This window comes from Labrus mixtus, chromosome 19, assembly GCF_963584025.1.
Source record: "Labrus mixtus chromosome 19, fLabMix1.1, whole genome shotgun sequence".
Taxonomy (NCBI): domain Eukaryota; kingdom Metazoa; phylum Chordata; class Actinopteri; order Labriformes; family Labridae; genus Labrus; species Labrus mixtus.
The window spans coordinates 25,139,510-25,159,422 of record NC_083630.1 but is presented as its reverse complement, the minus strand read 5'-3'; the positions used below and the strand labels follow the sequence as shown (position 1 = coordinate 25,159,422).

Genomic DNA, 19,913 nt, shown 5'->3' with positions numbered 1-19,913 from the left:
CTTCTTCTCCTCCTCGTCTCTCGTCTGCTGCCTCCACTCGCTGTCGCTCACCTTCAGCACCATCACCTTACTGTGGTTCTTCACGCCCTGCTCGTCCAGACGCTGGTCTGACAACACACACACACATTATTAAAAGTGTCCTCTCAGGGAAACCGTACCTGCAGCAGGTCTAAACTCACCTGCACACAGAGTTTTCCCGTTCAGGATCAGTTTGATGTGTTTCAGTCCAAAGTCCTCCCCAATCCTACAACACAGAAACAAACAGAATTTAGAGAGAGAGAGGGGGGGAGGGGGGAGAGAGAGGAGAGAGAGAGAGAGAGAGAAAGAGTGAGGAGAGAGAGGGGGAGAGAGAGAGAGTGAGGAGAGAGAGGGGGAGAGACAGAGACAGAGAGAGAGAGAGGGGGGAGAGGGGGAGAGAGAGAGTGAGGAGAGAGAGAGAGAGGAGAGAGAGGGGGGAGAGAGATGAGAGTGAGGAGAGAGAGAGAGAGAGGAGAGAGAGGGGGGAGAGAGATGAGAGTGAGGAGAAAGAGAGAGGAGAGAGAGAGAGAGACAGAGAGAAAGAGAGAGAGAGAGTGAGGAGGGGGGAGAGTGTCTGTGTGTGTGTGTGTGTGTGTGTGTGTGTGTGTGTGTGTGTGTGTGTGTGTGTGTGTGTGTGTGTGTGTGTGTGTGTGTGTACCTGTCCACCACCTCCTGGACCAACACGTCCAGTCTCATCTCCAGGTGATTCTTTGTCTTTGGATCCTGAAAATCAATCAGTCAACAAACACCTGTCAGTGTCTGTGTGTGTGTGTGTGTGTGTGTGTGTGTGTGTGTGTGTGTGTGTGTGTGTGTGTGTGTGTGTGTGTGGAGCTCCCGCTGTGATGTCACAGAGTCATGTGTTCTGGAGTTATTATGGATGTAAACATGGCGGCTTGTTTTCCACCTTCTTGCTGTCTCTGGGCAGCAGCAGCTCCAGCGTGGCCATGCTCGTCTCCTTGAACGTCTTGTTTCCTTTCCCTCTCCTCACCGCCTGCGCCCGGATCGCCTCCAGAGCGCCCCCTACCTCCTGCACCGGCAGACACACCAGAGGGGCATATCTCTCCGCCAGCTCCTGAGAACAAAACCAAATGTTAAATCATTGACCGATGAGCAGAAAGTGTAAAAGCTTTACGCTCACTGAGGTTTGATTGTGAGCATTCGATGTGTTTTTATCGATGCTTCTCTGTTCTCATGTTGATTGTTTTTATTTATTTATAGATGCTACAGTGGAGGACGCTAAATGTGTGTGTTTCAAAACGTATCCTGTTGTTTCCTGTCGCACCGTATCACATGGTATGGTTCAGTTTTTGTCCCTCACAGGCTCAGGTTGTTATTCTCAGTGTGTGACATCACTACAGAGGAAGATGTTACAGATGACTGGACCTCACAGGAGTTAAAGATCTACCTCTGCACCAATCAGTGAGTTTGTAGTTCCATTTTGTTTTAACCCCTTAAAGGCTGACCTGCATGTGCTGCGCTCCTGGCTGGTTGTTGTCGTCGGTGTATGGAGGGTTCCACAGCTGGATCTTCTCCTGCTTCAGATGCGTCTTCAGCTTTGCCTCCGTGTTCAGCTCCGCCATCACCTCTTTAAATGTGAAATAATGGAATTTCAAACATGTAATAAAATAATCTGATTAAAAATGTTCATCATTTGAAAGCCACTTAAAACTAATTTAAACTAAAATCCCCAAATATTATAACCATGAAAGCTTCTCCTGTAAGTTATAAATTGTAGTTTCAGTCAAAGGACAGCAGACACTACCCAGTTGCATCATGGGAAATGTAGGAAACTGAGTTTGTAGAGCTTGATGGGGAAAATCGTGAACTTTAATGCGTAGATGTTGATAATTTCTATGAAATCTGTCAGAAAGCTTCTTCCGTTGAACACTTTAAAACACTCCTGTGTTCAGACATCAAGAAAACTGTAAGAACTTTATAAACTAGATATTAAACCGCATTGTTTCTTGTTGGTTTAGAAAACGAAAGAAAACGGAGAGAGTTACAATGGCGGCTGTATATTAAACTTAACGTGTAATAACAGAAACCAGAGATCTTAACCTCAGTGAAAACAGTTTAAATTAAAAAGATAATATTTAACATTTCTGTCTCTACTGAATCTAACGTTATAACGCTGTTAGCTGACATTACTCTCCTTGTTATAAAACTGAGTTTAAATTCCGTTTACCCGCCACCAGAGGCTGTTAAATGTTTCTGTGAGTCACCTTTATGTGACTGGACACGCTGACAGAAAGCTCTCCGCTCACAAAGATGTGCTAAACCCCGCTAACGCTCCTCTTCCTCAGCTCGTCGAGGTTGTTTTGGTGTAGCTTGTCGTCGATTCCGGGAAAGAGGTGAAGAATGAGGCAAGAGGTCTCACTCCGAGCACGTTTCACGAGCCGGTTAACGTCACCGCCGTCAGAAGAAATCGAAGGAACGCTCGGCTGCTGCGTCACGACTTCAAGACTCGTCGACGTAAGAAAAGACGATCTTTGATCTACTACGGTGCGGTAAGAGGGACATATTTCATGCATGTTTATCGAATGGTAAGGACTTAGAGAATTACGATGAGATATAAAGACATTTTAGACGAAAACAACAACGAATTAGTAGTAAAACACAGTTATTAAAGTAGAGACATTTATTAGATAAAATAAAATAAAAATTTCATGTTCAAGTAAAATAATATACAGATTAATAAAATTATAGGATATCGTGTAGATTCATTATTCTCAACCTCCATGATTTAACACTGTAAAAGAAGTTGACCACATCTTGAATTATTTCTGGGATGCAGGTTTTATATCCATATGGGTTTAATATGTTAATTATCCTCATTGTAGGAGCTTCTTCATCAGTTATTTGGGGTTTTGTTTATGTAGTTTTCTTTGTGAACACCGGGGGGCGATAAGCACCTCACCAATCAGGAGGCTGATAGGGTCCGTTACAGGCAGCAGCTGCGTCAGACTTTGAGGAGAAGAAAGAAGGGGACACCGTTTTTTTTGTTTTTTTTACCAGGTCAATGACATGCAGCATGAAATGACTTTCTTATTGTCTCATTATTATTTTATTGTCTCATATAAATCAGCTGACGGTGCATCAGTGGCTGTTTGATATGTTGTTTGATGTTTTGGGAGCTGTGAGACTTATTAATTCTTATTCTTAAAGTTCTGTGGCTCTGTGAGGTTGTGCCTTCTCTTCTCAGGTGTTGCTGTCCAATCAGCCTAATTAAGAGCACCTGGGCCCAATGCTCACAGTCACAAGAGCTGCCACCTCATGGTGAATGGATTTGAGATTGTGTTGCACTTTTCTAATCCTCTGACTACTCAAAGCTCTTTTACTCCGCAGGTCACACCTCCACATTCACACGCTGATGGTAGAGGCTGCTGAGTAAAGAGTCCATCAGTATTAACTCATCCATTCACACACTGATGGTAGAGGCCGCTGTGTAAAGAGTCCATCAGTATTAACTCATCCATTCACACACTGATGGTAGAGGCCGCTGTGTAAAGAGTCCATCAGTATTAACTCATCCATTCACACACTGATGGTAGAGGCTGCTGTGTAAAGAGTCCATCAGTATTAACTCATCCATTCATACACATTCACACACTGATGGTAGAGGCCACTGTGTAAAGAGTCCATCAGTATTAACTCATCCATTCACACACTGATGGTAGAGGCCGCTGTGTAAAGAGTCCATCAGTATTAACTCATCCATTCACACACTGATGGTAGAGGCCGCTGTGTAAAGAGTCCATCAGTATTAACTCATCCATTCACACACTGATGGTAGAGGCTGCTGTGTAAAGAGTCCATCAGTATTAACTCATCCATTCATACACATTCACACACTGATGGTAGAGGCCACTGTGTAAAGAGTCCATCAGTATTAACTCATCCATTCATTCACATTCACACACTGATGGTAGAGGCCGCTGAGTAAAGAGTCCATCAGTATTAACTCATCCATTCATACACATTCACACGCTGATGGTAGAGGCCGCTGAGTAAAGAGTCCATCAGTATTAACTCATCCATTCGCACGCTGATGGTAGAGGCCGCTGTGTAAAGAGTCCATCAGTATTAACTCATCCATTCACACACTGATGGTAGAGGCCGCTGTGTAAAGAGTCCATCAGTATTAACTCATCCATTCATACACATTCACACACTGATGGTAGAGGCTGCTGAGTAAAGAGTCCATCAGTATTAACTCATCCATTCATACACATTCACACGCTGATGGTAGAGGCCGCTGAGTAAAGAGTCCATCAGTATTAACTCATCCATTCATACACATTCATACACTGATGGTAGAGGCCGCTGAGTAAAGAGTCCATCAGCATTAACTCATCCATTCATACACATTCACACGCTGATGGTAGAGGCCGCTGAGTAAAGAGTCCATCAGTATTAACTCATCCATTCATACACATTCACACGCTGATGGTAGAGGCCGCTGAGTAAAGAGTCCATCAGTATTAACTCATCCATTCACACACTGATGGTAGAGGCCGCTGTGTAAAGAGTCCATCAGTATTAACTCATCCATTCACACACTGATGGTAGAGGCCGCTGTGTAAAGAGTCCATCAGTATTAACTCATCCATTCATACACATTCACACACTGATGGTAGAGGCTGCTGAGTAAAGAGTCCATCAGTATTAACTCATCCATTCATACACATTCACACGCTGATGGTAGAGGCCGCTGAGTAAAGAGTCCATCAGTATTAACTCATCCATTCATACACATTCATACACTGATGGTAGAGGCCGCTGAGTAAAGAGTCCATCAGTATTAACTCATCCATTCATACACATTCACACGCTGATGGTAGAGGCCGCTGAGTAAAGAGTCCATCAGTATTAACTCATCCATTCATACACATTCACACGCTGATGGTAGAGGCCGCTGAGTAAAGAGTCCATCAGTATTAACTCATCCATTCACACACTGATGGTAGAGGCCGCTGTGTAAAGAGTCCATCAGTATTAACTCATCCATTCACACACTGATGGTAGAGGCCGCTGTGTAAAGAGTCCATCAGTATTAACTCATCCATTCACACACTGATGGTAGAGGCTGCTGTGTAAAGAGTCCATCAGTATTAACTCATCCATTCATACACATTCACACACTGATGGTAGAGGCCACTGTGTAAAGAGTCCATCAGTATTAACTCATCCATTCATTCACATTCACACACTGATGGTAGAGGCCGCTGAGTAAAGAGTCCATCAGTATTAACTCATCCATTCATACACATTCACACGCTGATGGTAGAGGCCGCTGAGTAAAGAGTCCATCAGTATTAACTCATCCATTCACACGCTGATGGTAGAGGCCGCTGTGTAAAGAGTCCATCAGTATTAACTCATCCATTCACACACTGATGGTAGAGGCCGCTGTGTAAAGAGTCCATCAGTATTAACTCATCCATTCATACACATTCACACACTGATGGTAGAGGCTGCTGAGTAAAGAGTCCATCAGTATTAACTCATCCATTCATACACATTCACACGCTGATGGTAGAGGCCGCTGAGTAAAGAGTCCATCAGTATTAACTCATCCATTCATACACATTCATACACTGATGGTAGAGGCCGCTGAGTAAAGAGTCCATCAGCATTAACTCATCCATTCATACACATTCACACGCTGATGGTAGAGGCCGCTGAGTAAAGAGTCCATCAGTATTAACTCATCCATTCATACACATTCACACGCTGATGGTAGAGGCCGCTGAGTAAAGAGTCCATCAGTATTAACTCATCCATTCACACACTGATGGTAGAGGCCGCTGTGTAAAGTGTCCATCAGTATTAACTCATCCATTCACACACTGATGGTAGAGGCCGCTGTGTAAAGAGTCCATCAGTATTAACTCATCCATTCATACACATTCACACGCTGATGGTAGAGGCCGCTGAGTAAAGAGTCCATCAGTATTAACTCATCCATTCACACACTGATGGTAGAGGCTGCTGTGTAAAGAGTCCATCAGTATTAACTCATCCATTCACACACTGATGGTAGAGGCTGCTGAGTAAAGAGTCCATCAGTATTAACTCATCCATTCATACACATTCACACACTGATGGTAGAGGCTGCTGAGTAAAGAGTCCATCAGTATTAACTCATCCATTCATACACACTCACACACTGATGGTAGAGGCCACTGTGTAAAGAGTCCATCAGTATTAACTCATCCATTCATTCACATTCACACACTGATGGTAGAGGCCGCTGAGTAAAGAGTCCATCAGTATTAACTCATCCATTCATACACATTCACACGCTGATGGTAGAGGCCGCTGAGTAAAGAGTCCATCAGTATTAACTCATCCATTCACACGCTGATGGTAGAGGCCGCTGTGTAAAGAGTCCATCAGTATTAACTCATCCATTCACACACTGATGGTAGAGGCCGCTGTGTAAAGAGTCCATCAGTATTAACTCATCCATTCATACACATTCACACACTGATGGTAGAGGCTGCTGAGTAAAGAGTCCATCAGTATTAACTCATCCATTCATACACATTCACACGCTGATGGTAGAGGCCGCTGAGTAAAGAGTCCATCAGTATTAACTCATCCATTCATACACATTCATACACTGATGGTAGAGGCCGCTGAGTAAAGAGTCCATCAGCATTAACTCATCCATTCATACACATTCACACGCTGATGGTAGAGGCCGCTGAGTAAAGAGTCCATCAGTATTAACTCATCCATTCATACACATTCACACGCTGATGGTAGAGGCCGCTGTGTAAAGAGTCCATCAGTATTAACTCATCCATTCACACACTGATGGTAGAGGCCGCTGTGTAAAGAGTCCATCAGTATTAACTCATCCATTCATACACATTCACACACTGATGGTAGAGGCTGCTGAATAAAGAGTCCATCAGTATTAACTCATCCATTCATACACACTCACACACTGATGGTAGAGGCTGCTGAGTAAAGAGTCCATCAGTATTAACTCATCCATTCATACACACTCACACACTGATGGTAGAGGCTGCTGAGTAAAGAGTCCATCAGTATTAACTCATCCATTCATACACACTCACACACTGATGGTAGAGGCCACTGTGTAAAGAGTCCATCAGTATTAACTCATCCATTCATACACATTCACACACTGATGGTAGAGGCTGCTGAGTAAAGAGTCCATCAGTATTAACTCATCCATTCATACACATTCACACGCTGATGGTAGAGGCCGCTGAGTAAAGAGTCCATCAGTATTAACTCATCCATTCATACACATTCACACGCTGATGGTAGATGCCGCTGAGTAAAGAGTCCATCAGTATTAACTCATCCATTCACACGCTGATGGTAGAGGCCGCTGTGTAAAGAGTCCATCAGTATTAACTCATCCATTCACACACTGATGGTAGAGGCCGCTGTGTAAAGAGTCCATCAGTATTAACTCATCCATTCATACACATTCACACACTGATGGTAGAGGCCGCTGAGTAAAGAGTCCATCAGTATTAACTCATCCATTCATACACATTCACACGCTGATGGTAGAGGCCGCTGAGTACAGAGTCCATCAGTATTAACTCATCCATTCATACACATTCACACGCTGATGGTAGAGGCCGCTGTGTAAAGAGTCCATCAGTATTAACTCATCCATTCACACACTGATGGTAGAGGCCGCTGTGTAAAGAGTCCATCAGTATTAACTCATCCATTCACACACATTCACACACTGATGGTAGAGGCCGCTGAGTAAAGAGTCCATCAGTATTAACTCATCCATTCATACACATTCACACGCTGATGGTAGAGGCCGCTGAGTAAAGAGTCCATCAGTATTAACTCATCCATTCATACACATTCACATGCTGATGGTAGAGGCCGCTGAGTAAAGAGTCCATCAGTATTAACTCATCCATTCACACACTGATGGTAGAGGCCGCTGAGTAAAGAGTCCATCAGTATTAACTCATCCATTCACACGCTGATGGTAGAGGCCGCTGTGTAAAGAGTCCATCAGTATTAACTCATCCATTCACACACTGATGGTAGAGGCCGCTGTGTAAAGAGTCCATCAGTATTAACTCATCCATTCATACACATTCACACACTGATGGTAGAGGCTGCTGAGTAAAGAGTCCATCAGTATTAACTCATCCATTCATACACATTCACACGCTGATGGTAGAGGCCGCTGAGTAAAGAGTCCATCAGTATTAACTCATCCATTCATACACATTCATACACTGATGGTAGAGGCCGCTGAGTAAAGAGTCCATCAGCATTAACTCATCCATTCATACACATTCACACGCTGATGGTAGAGGCCGCTGAGTAAAGAGTCCATCAGTATTAACTCATCCATTCATACACATTCACACGCTGATGGTAGAGGCCGCTGAGTAAAGAGTCCATCAGTATTAACTCATCCATTCACACACTGATGGTAGAGGCCGCTGTGTAAAGAGTCCATCAGTATTAACTCATCCATTCACACACTGATGGTAGAGGCCGCTGTGTAAAGAGTCCATCAGTATTAACTCATCCATTCATACACATTCACACACTGATGGTAGAGGCTGCTGAGTAAAGAGTCCATCAGTATTAACTCATCCATTCATACACATTCACACGCTGATGGTAGAGGCCGCTGAGTAAAGAGTCCATCAGTATTAACTCATCCATTCATACACATTCACACACTGATGGTAGAGGCCGCTGAGTAAAGAGTCCATCAGCATTAACTCATCCATTCATACACATTCACACGCTGATGGTAGAGGCCGCTGAGTAAAGAGTCCATCAGTATTAACTCATCCATTCATACACATTCACACGCTGATGGTAGAGGCCGCTGAGTAAAGAGTCCATCAGTATTAACTCATCCATTCACACACTGATGGTAGAGGCCGCTGTGTAAAGAGTCCATCAGTATTAACTCATCCATTCACACACTGATGGTAGAGGCCGCTGTGTAAAGAGTCCATCAGTATTAACTCATCCATTCACACACTGATGGTAGAGGCTGCTGTGTAAAGAGTCCATCAGTATTAACTCATCCATTCATACACATTCACACACTGATTGTAGAGGCCACTGTGTAAAGAGTCCATCAGTATCAACTCATCCATTCATTCACATTCACACACTGATGGTAGAGGCCGCTGAGTAAAGAGTCCATCAGTATTAACTCATCCATTCATACACATTCACACGCTGATGGTAGAGGCCGCTGAGTAAAGAGTCCATCAGTATTAACTCATCCATTCACACGCTGATGGTAGAGGCCGCTGTGTAAAGAGTCCATCAGTATTAACTCATCCATTCACACACTGATGGTAGAGGCCGCTGTGTAAAGAGTCCATCACTATTAACTCATCCATTCATACACATTCACACGCTGATTGTAGAGGCCGCTGAGTAAAGAGTCCATCAGTATTAACTCATCCATTCATACACATTCACACGCTGATGGTAGAGGCCGCTGAGTAAAGAGTCCATCAGCATTAACTCATCCATTCATACACATTCACACGCTGATGGTATAGGCCGCTGAGTAAAGAGTCCATCAGCATTAACTCATCCATTCATACACATTCACACGCTGATGGTAGAGGCCGCTGAGTAAAGAGTCCATCAGTATTAACTCATCCATTCATACACATTCACACGCTGATGGTAGAGGCCGCTGAGTAAAGAGTCCATCAGTATTAACTCATCCATTCACACACTGATGGTAGAGGCCGCTGTGTAAAGAGTCCATCAGTATTAACTCATCCATTCACACACATTCACACACTGATGGTAGAGGCCGCTGAGTAAAGAGTCCATCAGTATTAACTCATCCATTCATACACATTCACACGCTGATGGTAGAGGCCGCTGAGTAAAGAGTCCATCAGTATTAACTCATCCATTCACACACTGATGGTAGAGGCCGCTGTGTAAAGAGTCCATCAGTATTAACTCATCCATTCATACACATTCACACACTGATGGTAGAGGCTGCTGAGTAAAGAGTCCATCAGTATTAACTCATCCATTCATACACATTCACACGCTGATGGTAGAGGCCGCTGAGTAAAGAGTCCATCAGTATTAACTCATCCATTCATACACATTCATACACTGATGGTAGAGGCCGCTGAGTAAAGAGTCCATCAGTATTAACTCATCCATTCATACACATTCACACGCTGATGGTAGAGGCCGCTGAGTAAAGAGTCCATCAGTATTAACTCATCCATTCATACACATTCACACGCTGATGGTAGAGGCCGCTGAGTAAAGAGTCCATCAGTATTAACTCATCCATTCACACACTGATGGTAGAGGCCGCTGTGTAAAGAGTCCATCAGTATTAACTCATCCATTCACACACTGATGGTAGAGGCCGCTGTGTAAAGAGTCCATCAGTATTAACTCATCCATTCACACACTGATGGTAGAGGCTGCTGTGTAAAGAGTCCATCAGTATTAACTCATCCATTCATACACATTCACACACTGATGGTAGAGGCCACTGTGTAAAGAGTCCATCAGTATTAACTCATCCATTCATTCACATTCACACACTGATGGTAGAGGCCGCTGAGTAAAGAGTCCATCAGTATTAACTCATCCATTCATACACATTCACACGCTGATGGTAGAGGCCGCTGAGTAAAGAGTCCATCAGTATTAACTCATCCATTCACACGCTGATGGTAGAGGCCGCTGTGTAAAGAGTCCATCAGTATTAACTCATCCATTCACACACTGATGGTAGAGGCCGCTGTGTAAAGAGTCCATCAGTATTAACTCATCCATTCATACACATTCACACACTGATGGTAGAGGCTGCTGAGTAAAGAGTCCATCAGTATTAACTCATCCATTCATACACATTCACACGCTGATGGTAGAGGCCGCTGAGTAAAGAGTCCATCAGTATTAACTCATCCATTCATACACATTCATACACTGATGGTAGAGGCCGCTGAGTAAAGAGTCCATCAGCATTAACTCATCCATTCATACACATTCACACGCTGATGGTAGAGGCCGCTGAGTAAAGAGTCCATCAGTATTAACTCATCCATTCATACACATTCACACGCTGATGGTAGAGGCCGCTGAGTAAAGAGTCCATCAGTATTAACTCATCCATTCACACACTGATGGTAGAGGCCGCTGTGTAAAGTGTCCATCAGTATTAACTCATCCATTCACACACTGATGGTAGAGGCCGCTGTGTAAAGAGTCCATCAGTATTAACTCATCCATTCATACACATTCACACGCTGATGGTAGAGGCCGCTGAGTAAAGAGTCCATCAGTATTAACTCATCCATTCACACACTGATGGTAGAGGCTGCTGTGTAAAGAGTCCATCAGTATTAACTCATCCATTCACACACTGATGGTAGAGGCTGCTGAGTAAAGAGTCCATCAGTATTAACTCATCCATTCATACACATTCACACACTGATGGTAGAGGCTGCTGAGTAAAGAGTCCATCAGTATTAACTCATCCATTCATACACACTCACACACTGATGGTAGAGGCCACTGTGTAAAGAGTCCATCAGTATTAACTCATCCATTCATTCACATTCACACACTGATGGTAGAGGCCGCTGAGTAAAGAGTCCATCAGTATTAACTCATCCATTCATACACATTCACACGCTGATGGTAGAGGCCGCTGAGTAAAGAGTCCATCAGTATTAACTCATCCATTCACACGCTGATGGTAGAGGCCGCTGTGTAAAGAGTCCATCAGTATTAACTCATCCATTCACACACTGATGGTAGAGGCCGCTGTGTAAAGAGTCCATCAGTATTAACTCATCCATTCATACACATTCACACACTGATGGTAGAGGCTGCTGAGTAAAGAGTCCATCAGTATTAACTCATCCATTCATACACATTCACACGCTGATGGTAGAGGCCGCTGAGTAAAGAGTCCATCAGTATTAACTCATCCATTCATACACATTCATACACTGATGGTAGAGGCCGCTGAGTAAAGAGTCCATCAGCATTAACTCATCCATTCATACACATTCACACGCTGATGGTAGAGGCCGCTGAGTAAAGAGTCCATCAGTATTAACTCATCCATTCATACACATTCACACGCTGATGGTAGAGGCCGCTGTGTAAAGAGTCCATCAGTATTAACTCATCCATTCACACACTGATGGTAGAGGCCGCTGTGTAAAGAGTCCATCAGTATTAACTCATCCATTCATACACATTCACACACTGATGGTAGAGGCTGCTGAATAAAGAGTCCATCAGTATTAACTCATCCATTCATACACACTCACACACTGATGGTAGAGGCTGCTGAGTAAAGAGTCCATCAGTATTAACTCATCCATTCATACACACTCACACACTGATGGTAGAGGCTGCTGAGTAAAGAGTCCATCAGTATTAACTCATCCATTCATACACACTCACACACTGATGGTAGAGGCCACTGTGTAAAGAGTCCATCAGTATTAACTCATCCATTCATACACATTCACACACTGATGGTAGAGGCTGCTGAGTAAAGAGTCCATCAGTATTAACTCATCCATTCATACACATTCACACGCTGATGGTAGAGGCCGCTGAGTAAAGAGTCCATCAGTATTAACTCATCCATTCATACACATTCACACGCTGATGGTAGATGCCGCTGAGTAAAGAGTCCATCAGTATTAACTCATCCATTCACACGCTGATGGTAGAGGCCGCTGTGTAAAGAGTCCATCAGTATTAACTCATCCATTCACACACTGATGGTAGAGGCCGCTGTGTAAAGAGTCCATCAGTATTAACTCATCCATTCATACACATTCACACACTGATGGTAGAGGCCGCTGAGTAAAGAGTCCATCAGTATTAACTCATCCATTCATACACATTCACACGCTGATGGTAGAGGCCGCTGAGTACAGAGTCCATCAGTATTAACTCATCCATTCATACACATTCACACGCTGATGGTAGAGGCCGCTGTGTAAAGAGTCCATCAGTATTAACTCATCCATTCACACACTGATGGTAGAGGCCGCTGTGTAAAGAGTCCATCAGTATTAACTCATCCATTCACACACATTCACACACTGATGGTAGAGGCCGCTGAGTAAAGAGTCCATCAGTATTAACTCATCCATTCATACACATTCACACGCTGATGGTAGAGGCCGCTGAGTAAAGAGTCCATCAGTATTAACTCATCCATTCATACACATTCACATGCTGATGGTAGAGGCCGCTGAGTAAAGAGTCCATCAGTATTAACTCATCCATTCACACACTGATGGTAGAGGCCGCTGAGTAAAGAGTCCATCAGTATTAACTCATCCATTCACACGCTGATGGTAGAGGCCGCTGTGTAAAGAGTCCATCAGTATTAACTCATCCATTCACACACTGATGGTAGAGGCCGCTGTGTAAAGAGTCCATCAGTATTAACTCATCCATTCATACACATTCACACACTGATGGTAGAGGCTGCTGAGTAAAGAGTCCATCAGTATTAACTCATCCATTCATACACATTCACACGCTGATGGTAGAGGCCGCTGAGTAAAGAGTCCATCAGTATTAACTCATCCATTCATACACATTCATACACTGATGGTAGAGGCCGCTGAGTAAAGAGTCCATCAGCATTAACTCATCCATTCATACACATTCACACGCTGATGGTAGAGGCCGCTGAGTAAAGAGTCCATCAGTATTAACTCATCCATTCATACACATTCACACGCTGATGGTAGAGGCCGCTGAGTAAAGAGTCCATCAGTATTAACTCATCCATTCACACACTGATGGTAGAGGCCGCTGTGTAAAGAGTCCATCAGTATTAACTCATCCATTCACACACTGATGGTAGAGGCCGCTGTGTAAAGAGTCCATCAGTATTAACTCATCCATTCATACACATTCACACACTGATGGTAGAGGCTGCTGAGTAAAGAGTCCATCAGTATTAACTCATCCATTCATACACATTCACACGCTGATGGTAGAGGCCGCTGAGTAAAGAGTCCATCAGTATTAACTCATCCATTCATACACATTCACACACTGATGGTAGAGGCCGCTGAGTAAAGAGTCCATCAGCATTAACTCATCCATTCATACACATTCACACGCTGATGGTAGAGGCCGCTGAGTAAAGAGTCCATCAGTATTAACTCATCCATTCATACACATTCACACGCTGATGGTAGAGGCCGCTGAGTAAAGAGTCCATCAGTATTAACTCATCCATTCACACACTGATGGTAGAGGCCGCTGTGTAAAGAGTCCATCAGTATTAACTCATCCATTCACACACTGATGGTAGAGGCCGCTGTGTAAAGAGTCCATCAGTATTAACTCATCCATTCACACACTGATGGTAGAGGCTGCTGTGTAAAGAGTCCATCAGTATTAACTCATCCATTCATACACATTCACACACTGATTGTAGAGGCCACTGTGTAAAGAGTCCATCAGTATCAACTCATCCATTCATTCACATTCACACACTGATGGTAGAGGCCGCTGAGTAAAGAGTCCATCAGTATTAACTCATCCATTCATACACATTCACACGCTGATGGTAGAGGCCGCTGAGTAAAGAGTCCATCAGTATTAACTCATCCATTCACACGCTGATGGTAGAGGCCGCTGTGTAAAGAGTCCATCAGTATTAACTCATCCATTCACACACTGATGGTAGAGGCCGCTGTGTAAAGAGTCCATCACTATTAACTCATCCATTCATACACATTCACACGCTGATTGTAGAGGCCGCTGAGTAAAGAGTCCATCAGTATTAACTCATCCATTCATACACATTCACACGCTGATGGTAGAGGCCGCTGAGTAAAGAGTCCATCAGCATTAACTCATCCATTCATACACATTCACACGCTGATGGTATAGGCCGCTGAGTAAAGAGTCCATCAGCATTAACTCATCCATTCATACACATTCACACGCTGATGGTAGAGGCCGCTGAGTAAAGAGTCCATCAGTATTAACTCATCCATTCATACACATTCACACGCTGATGGTAGAGGCCGCTGAGTAAAGAGTCCATCAGTATTAACTCATCCATTCACACACTGATGGTAGAGGCCGCTGTGTAAAGAGTCCATCAGTATTAACTCATCCATTCACACACATTCACACACTGATGGTAGAGGCCGCTGAGTAAAGAGTCCATCAGTATTAACTCATCCATTCATACACATTCACACGCTGATGGTAGAGGCCGCTGAGTAAAGAGTCCATCAGTATTAACTCATCCATTCACACACTGATGGTAGAGGCTGCTGTGTAAAGAGTCCATCAGTATTAACTCATCCATTCACACACTGATGGTAGAGGCTGCTGAGTAAAGAGTCCATCAGTATTAACTCATCCATTCATACACACTCACACACTGATGGTAGAGGCTGCTGAGTAAAGAGTCCATCAGTATTAACTCATCCATTCATACACACTCACACACTGATGGTAGAGGCTGCTGAGTAAAGAGTCCATCAGTATTAACTCATCCATTCATACACACTCACACACTGATGGTAGAGGCCACTGTGTAAAGAGTCCATCAGTATTAACTCATCCATTCATTCACATTCACACACTGATGGTAGAGGCCGCTGAGTAAAGAGTCCATCAGTATTAACTCATCCATTCATACACATTCACACGCTGATGGTAGAGGCCGCTGAGTAAAGAGTCCATCAGTATTAACTCATCCATTCATACACATTCACACGCTTATGGTAGAGGCCGCTGAGTAAAGAGTCCATCAGTATTAACTCATCCATTCACACGCTGATGGTAGAGGCCGCTGTGTAAAGAGTCCATCAGTATTAACTCATCCATTCATACACATTCACACACTGATGGTAGAGGCTGCTGAGTAAAGAGTCCATCAGTATTAACTCATCCATTCACACGCTGATGGTAGAGGCCGCTGTGTAAAGAGTCCATCAGTATTAACTCATCCATTCACACACTGATGGTAGAGGCCGCTGTGTAAAGAGTCCATCAGTATTAACTCATCCATTCATACACATTCACACGCTGATGGTAGAGGCCGCTGAGTAAAGAGTCCATCAGTATTAACTCATCCATTCATACACATTCATACACTGATGGTAGAGGCCGCTGAGTAAAGAGTCCATCAGCATTAACTCATCCATTCATACACATTCACACGCTGATGGTAGAGGCCGCTGAGTAAAGAGTCCATCAGTATTAACTCATCCATTCATACACATTCACACGCTGATGGTAGAGGCCGCTGAGTAAAGAGTCCATCAGTATTAACTCATCCATTCACACACTGATGGTAGAGGCCGCTGTGTAAAGAGTCCATCAGTATTAACTCATCCATTCACACACTGATGGTAGAGGCCGCTGTGTAAAGAGTCCATCAGTATTAACTCATCCATTCATACACATTCACACACTGATGGTAGAGGCTGCTGAGTAAAGAGTCCATCAGTATTAACTCATCCATTCATACACATTCACACGCTGATGGTAGAGGCCGCTGAGTAAAGAGTCCATCAGTATTAACTCATCCATTCATACACATTCATACACTGATGGTAGAGGCCGCTGAGTAAAGAGTCCATCAGCATTAACTCATCCATTCATACACATTCACACGCTGATGGTAGAGGCCGCTGAGTAAAGAGTCCATCAGTATTAACTCATCCATTCATACACATTCACACGCTGATGGTAGAGGCCGCTGAGTAAAGAGTCCATCAGTATTAACTCATCCATTCATACACATTCACACGCTGATGGTAGAGGCCGCTGAGTAAAGAGTCCATCAGTATTAACTCATCCATTCACACACTGATGGTAGAGGCCGCTGAGTAAAGAGTCCATCAGTATTAAATCATCCATTCATACACATTCACACGCTGATGGTAGAGGCCGCTGAGTAAAGAGTCCATCAGTATTAACTCATCCATTCATACACATTCACACGCTGATGGTAGAGGCCGCTGAGTAAAGAGTCCATCAGTATTAACTCATCCATTCACACACTGATGGTAGAGGCTGCTGTGTAAAGAGTCCATCAGTATTAACTCATCCATTCACACACTGATGGTAGAGGCTGCTGAGTAAAGAGTCCATCAGTATTAACTCATCCATTCATACACACTCACACACTGATGGTAGAGGCTGCTTAGTAAAGAGTCCATCAGTATTAACTCATCCATTCATACACACTCACACACTGATGGTAGAGGCTGCTGAGTAAAGAGTCCATCAGTATTAACTCATCCATTCATACACACTCACACACTGATGGTAGAGGCCACTGTGTAAAGAGTCCATCAGTATTAACTCATCCATTCATTCACATTCACACACTGATGGTAGAGGCCGCTGAGTAAAGAGTCCATCAGTATTAACTCATCCATTCATACACATTCACACGCTGATGGTAGAGGCCGCTGAGTAAAGAGTCCATCAGTATTAACTCATCCATTCATACACATTCACACGCTGATGGTAGAGGCCGCTGAGTAAAGAGTCCATCAGTATTAACTCATCCATTCACACGCTGATGGTAGAGGCCGCTGTGTAAAGAGTCCATCAGTATTAACTCATCCATTCACACACTGATGGTAGAGGCCGCTGTGTAAAGAGTCCATCAGTATTAACTCATCCATTCACACACTGATGGTAGAGGCTGCTGTGTAAAGAGTCCATCAGTATTAACTCATCCATTCACACACTGATGGTAGAGGCTGCTGAGTAAAGAGTCCATCAGTATTAACTCATCCATTCATACACACTCACACACTGATGGTAGAGGCTGCTGAGTAAAGAGTCCATCAGTATTAACTCATCCATTCATACACACTCACACACTGATGGTAGAGGCTGCTGAGTAAAGAGTCCATCAGTATTAACTCATCCATTCATACACACTCACACACTGATGGTAGAGGCCACTGTGTAAAGAGTCCATCAGTATTAACTCATCCATTCATTCACATTCACACACTGATGGTAGAGGCCGCTGAGTAAAGAGTCCATCAGTATTAACTCATCCATTCATACACTGATGGTAGAGGCTGCTGTGTAAAGAGTCCATCAGTATTAACTCATCCATTCACACACTGATGGTAGAGGCTGCTGAGTAAAGAGTCCATCAGTATTAACTCATCCATTCATACACACTCACACACTGATGGTAGAGGCTGCTGAGTAAAGAGTCCATCAGTATTAACTCATCCATTCATACACACTCACACACTGATGGTAGAGGCTGCTGAGTAAAGAGTCCATCAGTATTAACTCATCCATTCATACACACTCACACACTGATGGTAGAGGCCACTGTGTAAAGAGTCCATCAGTATTAACTCATCCATTCATTCACATTCACACACTGATGGTAGAGGCCGCTGAGTAAAGAGTCCATCAGTATTAACTCATCCATTCATACACATTCACACGCTGATGGTAGAGGCCGCTGAGTAAAGAGTCCATCAGTATTAACTCATCCATTCATACACATTCACACGCTTATGGTAGAGGCCGCTGAGTAAAGAGTCCATCAGTATTAACTCATCCATTCACACGCTGATGGTAGAGGCCGCTGTGTAAAGAGTCCATCAGTATTAACTCATCCATTCATACACATTCACACACTGATGGTAGAGGCTGCTGAGTAAAGAGTCCATCAGTATTAACTCATCCATTCACACGCTGATGGTAGAGGCCGCTGTGTAAAGAGTCCATCAGTATTAACTCATCCATTCACACACTGATGGTAGAGGCCGCTGTGTAAAGAGTCCATCAGTATTAACTCATCCATTCATACACATTCACACGCTGATGGTAGAGGCCGCTGAGTAAAGAGTCCATCAGTATTAACTCATCCATTCATACACATTCATACACTGATGGTAGAGGCCGCTGAGTAAAGAGTCCATCAGCATTAACTCATCCATTCATACACATTCACACGCTGATGGTAGAGGCCGCTGAGTAAAGAGTCCATCAGTATTAACTCATCCATTCATACACATTCACACGCTGATGGTAGAGGCCGCTGAGTAAAGAGTCCATCAGTATTAACTCATCCATTCACACACTGATGGTAGAGGCCGCTGTGTAAAGAGTCCATCAGTATTAACTCATCCATTCACACACTGATGGTAGAGGCCGCTGTGTAAAGAGTCCATCAGTATTAACTCATCCATTCATACACATTCACACACTGATGGTAGAGGCTGCTGAGTAAAGAGTCCATCAGTATTAACTCATCCATTCATACACATTCACACGCTGATGGTAGAGGCCGCTGAGTAAAGAGTCCATCAGTATTAACTCATCCATTCATACACATTCATACACTGATGGTAGAGGCCGCTGAGTAAAGAGTCCATCAGCATTAACTCATCCATTCATACACATTCACACGCTGATGGTAGAGGCCGCTGAGTAAAGAGTCCATCAGTATTAACTCATCCATTCATACACATTCACACGCTGATGGTAGAGGCCGCTGAGTAAAGAGTCCATCAGTATTAACTCATCCATTCATACACATTCACACGCTGATGGTAGAGGCCGCTGAGTAAAGAGTCCATCAGTATTAACTCATCCATTCACACACTGATGGTAGAGGCCGCTGAGTAAAGAGTCCATCAGTATTAAATCATCCATTCATACACATTCACACGCTGATGGTAGAGGCCGCTGAGTAAAGAGTCCATCAGTATTAACTCATCCATTCATACACATTCACACGCTGATGGTAGAGGCCGCTGAGTAAAGAGTCCATCAGTATTAACTCATCCATTCACACACTGATGGTAGAGGCTGCTGTGTAAAGAGTCCATCAGTATTAACTCATC

The 19,913-nt window shown here is 43.7% G+C and overlaps 1 protein-coding gene across 3 annotated transcripts in view; it reads right to left on the bottom strand.

The window, feature by feature from the left end:
* nub1 (negative regulator of ubiquitin-like proteins 1) overlaps window positions 1–19,913 on the bottom strand; it is a 63,520-nt gene that overhangs the window by 22,574 nt on the left and 21,033 nt on the right. The window contains exons 1-6 of one of the 3 annotated variants that reach the window (XM_061064014.1): window positions 2,204–2,449; window positions 1,482–1,603; window positions 923–1,090; window positions 677–741; window positions 180–244; window positions 1–107 (exon numbers count right to left, since the gene is read on the bottom strand). The exon at window positions 1–107 is cut by the window's left edge and continues 61 nt beyond it. In XM_061064014.1, coding sequence (XP_060919997.1) covers window positions 1–107; window positions 180–244; window positions 677–741; window positions 923–1,090; window positions 1,482–1,598 — 522 coding nt within the window. In that variant the 5' untranslated portion in view covers window positions 1,599–1,603; window positions 2,204–2,449. Of the gene's footprint in view, window positions 108–179; window positions 245–676; window positions 742–922; window positions 1,091–1,481; window positions 1,604–2,203; window positions 2,450–19,913 lie in introns of those variants that run through there. The other 2 variants (XM_061064013.1, XM_061064016.1) reach the window with 2 other exon arrangements.